Genomic DNA, 7,117 nt, shown 5'->3' on the forward strand with positions numbered 1-7,117 from the left:
TTTGATTCTGATTTTCTTAGTCAAATTAAGCCAACTTTTATACCAAAATAATTTGTATGGCTGCAAGTGTGTCTCTCTGTGTATGCCTTGGTGTGTGGCATTAGACGTTTCCAGTGTTATTTCTGAATGCCACACCAAAAAATCTGAAGAAAAACACAAAAACCAACCAAATACCAATAACAACAACTGAGAAATATCTTGGAAAAATAGTTTTTTTTTTCCAAGCTTAGCTATATTAAAGTGAGCGTTAAAATATATAATAATCGGAGCACCAGAGCAGCACCTTACAATTGTAACAACTGCCACCTCCACCAATGGCAACAACAATTGACGGTTGTTGTTGTTTGTTGTTTTGTTGCCGCCAGCGTAGCTGCTGCTGCGGCAAAATGTTTGCCTCCAAATAAAAAACCTGCAACATTTGACAATTAAATGGTTACTGGTCATCTTGATGTGGAATTGGAGTTTCTATTTTCGACAAGAACACTTGTCTAATAACTTATTTTTTATGGCATATTTGGTTGGCAGGGAGGGAGAGAGAGTGAGGGAGCGAACAGCCCAAACAATTGTTAGATGTAAGAAATTGGGCGTTGGTTGCAACGAATTCAATTGAATTATTTTTTTTTTTTTGCATTGTTTCAAATTCAATTGAGATATGAAAATTATTTATTGCCACAGGAACTTTATGAATATGAAAATTGCGAAACTGATATGTTGCTAAAGTACAACTACATACATACACTCCTATGCAGCCACTTGTGTATGGATTAACTGGCAGGTTCATAGAATGACTGCATAGCTAATTAGATTGCAACAGTAAATGTTCGAAGTTGTACTATAGGGCTTCCATGTAGTAGTACCCTACACCAAATAAATGTAAATGATTTAAAAAGCAGGTAAGATTGACGGGCCGAACTTTTGATACCCTCCATCCTTAGGGGAAAATATTTTATTTTTTATAATTTCTAGAGATATCAATCTAAGATGTCCATTTAAAATAACTAATTTGAAAAGTGTAATCCAAATAGATCCATTAAGGGAGATATACGATATCGAGGACCCATATAAAGAATTCTCTTTCAGGGATAAAGTATCCGAAATTATGTGCAGAATTACAGACAATTCCGTTCTGTGGCTATAATCACTAAAATACCGAGTATATGAGGGTACCGATATATGGGGGCTATACGATATCGTTAATCTATATAGACAGTTCTCTTTTGGGAAAAGCGGCTAAAATCGTCAAAATACGGAATATCTGGAGGTACCGTTATATGGGAACTATACGATATTGTGAACCGATATCTACAAACTGATCAAGATTATTTTTATACCCTCCACCATAGTATGGAGGGTATATTAAGTTTGTCATTCCGTTTATAACACCCCGAAATATACATTTTAGACCCCATAAAGTATATATATTCTTGATCAGCATAAAATGCTATGCCGATTTAACGACTTCTGTCCGTCTACCCGTCTGTGGAAATCAATCTAGCTTCCGAACGAATTGAAATAGATTGATAAAATTTTACTCAAATGTATATTATGTCTGCAGGACTTTTGGTCAATGTAAAATTTGGAGAAAATCGGTTCAGATATAGTTATAGCTCCCATATATATCTTTCATCCGATTTGGTGTTTAAGCCTCTCACATTCGTAATATGCACTCCACAAGAATGATATTTGGTACCAGATATAAGATACAGCCCAGAAATAGCTCTTTGTAATTTTATCGAAATCGGTTCAGATTTGGATATAGCTCCCATATATATTTTCATCCGATTTCGGGTTAATTGTGCACCAAATGGCCGATATAAGTCCAAATGGACTGAATTTTAGTACATCGGACCAAATTCAGCCTAGAAGCAAGTATATCAATTTTAGTGAAAATCGGTTCAGATATAGCTATAGCTCCCATATATATGTTTCATCCGATTTAGAGTTTTAGTCCCATACATTCGTAATATTCACTCCACAACCGTGATATTTGGTACCAGGTATTAGATGGAGCACAGGAATAGCTGTTTTAAATTTTATCGAAATCGGTTCAGATTTGGATATAGCTCTCATATATATCTTCATCCGATTTCGGGTTAAATGTGCACTAAATGGTCAATATCAGCCAAAATCACCAGTCTAGAAGCTAATACGTAAAATTTGGAGAAACCCGGTTCAGAGATAGCTATAGTTCGTAAAATGCACGATAGAATTAGATAGATTTTGATTTTGTACCAAATACCTCATAGAGCTCTGAAATGCCCTGTATAAACCTTTTTACGAGAGCTCTACTAAATATGCATAGTGGTGTAGGGTATCATATAGTCGGCCCCGCCCGACTTTTGAGCTTTCCTTACTGGTTTTTAACATACTTTTCGTACAGTTATATTTCCTTCTCTCCACCATAGGTACCATCAGTGTCCCCGATACTCAATATCAGTATTTCATCTCTATCCCCAACCAAAAATGACACACTTTGTGGCACACCAACAGTGACCTTTATGTGTAGTTTTCTATGATTACTAAATTTAGTGCAAATATAACTCGCATATCCAAAACCAGTTCGTTCTCTGAGCCATAGACACACCATAACATCTAAGGATTCCAGCCCTATTCATTCAGCCAATGCAAGATTTAGTACCATTTATTGATTTTTCGTACTAAAATAGGCCGTTTTTCGAAGCTACGAAATTTGGTACTATTTAGCACTTTTCGTGCAGCTATAGTACACATTTCCGAAACCACTTCCATATGCCCAGACTACACATAAACTGCGACTCTAATACCAAATTTAACATTTCAAACACTACCAAAGCCAGAACCAAATATAGTACAGTTTAGTACTTTTTCAAAAAAAAACTGCTTTGTCACAAACTTACCACCAACAGGGACCCCAAAACAAAATTTCAAAATTACAGCTTTAGCAAATCACCCTAAACCAAACTATTAACCAGTAAAGAAAGCTCAAAAGTCGGGCGGGGCCGACTATATGATACCCTACACCACTATGCATATTTAGTAGAGCTCTCGTAAAAAGGTTTATACAGGGCATTTCAGAGCTCTATGATATTTGGTACAAAATCAAAATCTATCTAATTCTATCGTGTATTTTACGAACTATAGCTATCTCTGAACCGGGTTTCTCCAAATTTTACGTATTAGCTTCTAGACTGAATTCGGTCTTATGTACGAAAATTCAGGTGATTTGGGCTGATATTGACCATTTAGTGCACATTTAACGCTAAATCGGATGAAGATATATATGGGAGCTATATCCAAATCTGAACCGATTTCGATAAAATTTAAAACAGCTATTCCTGTGCTCCATCTAATACCTGGTACCAAATATCACGGTTGTGGAGTGAATATTACGAATGTATGGGACTAAAACACTAAATCGGATGAAACATATATATGGTTGCTATATCTATATCTGAACCGATTTTCACTAAATTTGATATACTTGCTTCTAGGCTGAATTTGGTCCGATGTACTAAAATTCAGTCCATATGGACTTATATCGGCCGTTTGGTGCACAATTAACCCGAAATCGGATGAAGATATATATGGGAGCTATATCCAAATCTGAACCGATTTCGATAAAATTTAAAACAGCTATTTCTGTGCTCCATCTAATACCTGGTACCAAATATCACGGTTGGGGAGTGCATAGTAGGAATGTGAGGGACTTAAAGATCAAATCGGATGAAAGATATATATGGGAGCTATAGCTATATCTGAACCGATTTTCTCCAAATTTGATATACTTGCTTCTAGGCCGAACTCGGTTGGGTGTGCCAAAATTCAGGTAATTTGGACTGATAGTGGACATTTGGTGCTCATTTAACCCGAAATCGGATGAAGATATATATGGGAGCTATATCTAAATTTGATCCGATTCTCACCAGTTTCAATAGGGTTCGTCCTTGGGCCAAAAAAATATTGTTTGGAAAATTTCACATCAATCGGATAATAAATGCGACCTGCATTTTGTTCACAAGAATACATGGACAGACGGACGGACGGACGGACAGACGGACTGACATGCATAAATCGACTCAGAAAGTGATTCTATGAAGGTTCTCAAAAGTAACTATGGGTCTATCTCGTTTCCTTCTCCATGTTACAAACAAATGCACAAAAACATAATACCCTTACCACTATGTGGTGTAGGGTATAAAAATCGAAAAATCTATCTTATCATCCTTTAGCGAAACAATATTCGAAAGCTTTAAAATCAAAATCGATACTAAACGTATTTGAAAAATCAAAGACATGATTTTTTGGAAACAAATATTAATTTTTGTATTAGACTATATACCGCAGGGAAAATGGGAATTTAGGAAATAAGTGGGATGTAGTGAATGTTTAAAGTAGAATCTGCCTGTCAACCTGAGATAACTGGTTAACAAGGGTGTCAAGAATAGTTTTAACAAAAAACAAGCAAATTCAGCAAAGTTAGGCCGGACGGAACTTTTAATAGCCTCCACAATTTGGAAGGAACTTGAAAATTTTTAAAATATTTCGACGAAAAATACGGGTTAAATGAAAACCGTGATATGGGAGATATACGAATGCGAGGACCTGCATAAGTATTTTTTGTTGTTACAGGCTTCAGTTCCTATTACGAACTTTAGTTACGAAATTTCGTTAAAAAATGTCGCTAAAATCATTCAATTAGCGAACATAGGGGGGTACCGTTATTTGGGGGCTATACGATACCGTGGACATATATAGACAATTCTCATCCAGAGGATTAATTGCTCAGAAGGACTCGTCTGGTGTGTGGGAATATTCAGACAATTCAATTAAAACAAGTAAAAAACATTAAGTTCGGCCGGGCCGAACTTTTAATACACTCCACCTTAGGGTAAAGGAAATATTAGAAGAAATGTGGCAAAAAACATTAAAATGCTGAATATCGGGAGGTACCGTTATATGGGGGCCATACCAAATCGTGAACCTACACATGCAATGTTTTGCCAAAGGAGCTAGAACCCATTATGACCTACAAATACCAATTTTCAGATATATCCGTGAAAAACTGTGGCAAAAATCATCAAATTACAGAATATCGGGAGGTACCGTTACATGGGGGCTACCACACGAACTGGGACCCATTATGATCTACAACTACCAGTTTTTAGACATATCCGTGAAGAAAAGTGTCAAAAATCATCAAAATACCGAATATTGGGAGGTACCGTTATATGGGGACTATACCAAAACGTGGACCTATACATACAATGTTTCGCCATACGAACTAGGACCCATTCTGGCCCACAAATACCATTTTCAAAATCGGTGAAAAAATGTGGCAAAAATAATCAAAATACCGAATATCTTGAGGTACCTTTATATGGGGGCTATACCAAAACGTGGACCTATACATGCAATGTTTTGCCACACGCACAGGGACTCGTTATGACCTACAAATACCAACTTTCAGACAAATCCGAGAAAAAATGTGGCATAAATCATCAAAATTCCCAATATCGGGAGGTACCGTTATATAGGGACTATACCAGAACGTGGCCGATATATCACATTTTCAATACCAACCATCCTAGACACAATACAAATTGCTCTGCTAAATTTTGACGGACAGACAGACAGACATCTTTAAATCGACTTAGAATTTTATGCTGATTATGAATGTATATATATATTCTTTATGGGGTCTACGACGAATATTTAAGGATGTTACAAACGAAATGACAAAGTTAATATACCCTCCTTTCCAAGGTGGAGGGTAAATAAATAAACTTATGAAAATTCATATAATCAAAATTGATTTTGAATTACAAACACATATCCGCTTAAGATTTTCAATATCTTTATTACACTATCAAAGATATTTGTTTTTACATTTTTTTTAAGATTTATGTTGTTGCAATGTTTTGTTGTTTTCATATTTACAGTTAAAGAGTGAAGATAGAAGTTGGAGGATATAGGGCATAGTTGGGTGTAGAGTTTTGTGTTCTGTTCGCAGATGTTGTTGTTGTTGAGTATTGCCATTGTTCTGGGACTTGGTGTACAGGACTTGGGATGATGATGTTAGACATTGGACCCAGTAACGCCTCCTTCACCAGATGGTAAAAGTTGTGTGTGCTAGTCGGTTGTTGGTGTTGGAGGACGTGAGGAAACCGAAAGAAACTCCTTAGATGTGGAAAAACGGGATTGAAGTTGAAGCATAAAATAATGTAGCGCAGACTTTGTTAAATCGGTTTTATCAGTTCGAAATGCCAATGGTTATCTAGTGGGTTCCGGGAGCAGGGGCCAAGTTTACTGAGGTGGCTGAGTTGACATGACCAGCCAAGGGAGCGGTGTGAACGGCTCCACGGGTCTTAGCCACATAAACACCGGGTCCATGAGCAGCTGCGTGTCCAGGTCCTTGGCTCAATGAAATACCGGGATAACCACCCCAGGCACCATGACCGGCAGGGCCCCAGGCACCATGACCGGCTGGGCCCCAGAGGCCATGACCAGCAGGACCCAAAGGTCCAGCAATTCCACCCCACACACCGGCGGCATGGGCACCTGCCCATGGACCACCCCAAGGGCCAGCCCATGGAGCGGGTCCTGGCACAGCTGGTGCCACATATGAAACACCTGGTGCAACCTGAGCTGTTAACAACGATGACTGGACTTCGGCGGCAAGGGCCAACATGACTACGGCACAGACGAACTGGAAAAGCACACAGAAATTAAAAAGGATATCCAAGAAATATTTTTTCAAATTTCCAAAAATTACCTTCATGTTGTAGGATTTGAGGATAAGGATATAAACGTTGAAAATTAAACTGAAAGCAGTGTTCAGCGAATGCTTTGCAATGCGATTCTATGCTGCTAATTGAAAATGTGCTAACTTTTATACACAAAATCTCGCCTGCGATATAAAATATTTCTGACAGTTTTTTTGCTCTGCTTTTTATTTTTTGTTTGTTTTGTTTTGGCCACGCCAAAAATTAGAAAAACTACAAGAACAACTAAACTAAACAATTCAAAACTTTGGCCATTGTAATCAGAGTACCAAAACTTACATCTACCAACTCACACACACATCCACGACGTTATAGTACACGCCCGTTGTTGCAGCCGCACAAGTTGTAACAAATCA

The 7,117-nt window shown here is 37.6% G+C and overlaps 1 protein-coding gene across 1 annotated transcript; it reads right to left on the reverse strand.

Moving 5' to 3' along the window:
- Positions 1–5,816: 5,816 nt before the first annotated feature.
- Positions 5,817–6,826, reverse strand: LOC101900621 (adult cuticle protein 1). Its single transcript, XM_005187885.4, has 2 exons — positions 6,752–6,826; positions 5,817–6,685 (listed from the first exon to the last, which is right to left on the reverse strand). The coding sequence occupies exons 1-2, from the start codon at positions 6,755–6,757 to the stop codon at positions 6,254–6,256; spliced, it is 438 nt and encodes a 145-aa protein (XP_005187942.2). The 5' UTR covers positions 6,758–6,826; the 3' UTR covers positions 5,817–6,253.
- Between the last annotated feature and the right edge of the window lie 291 nt (positions 6,827–7,117).

This window comes from Musca domestica, unplaced genomic scaffold, assembly GCF_030504385.1.
Source record: "Musca domestica strain aabys unplaced genomic scaffold, Musca_domestica.polishedcontigs.V.1.1 85, whole genome shotgun sequence".
NCBI lineage: Eukaryota > Metazoa > Arthropoda > Insecta > Diptera > Muscidae > Musca > Musca domestica.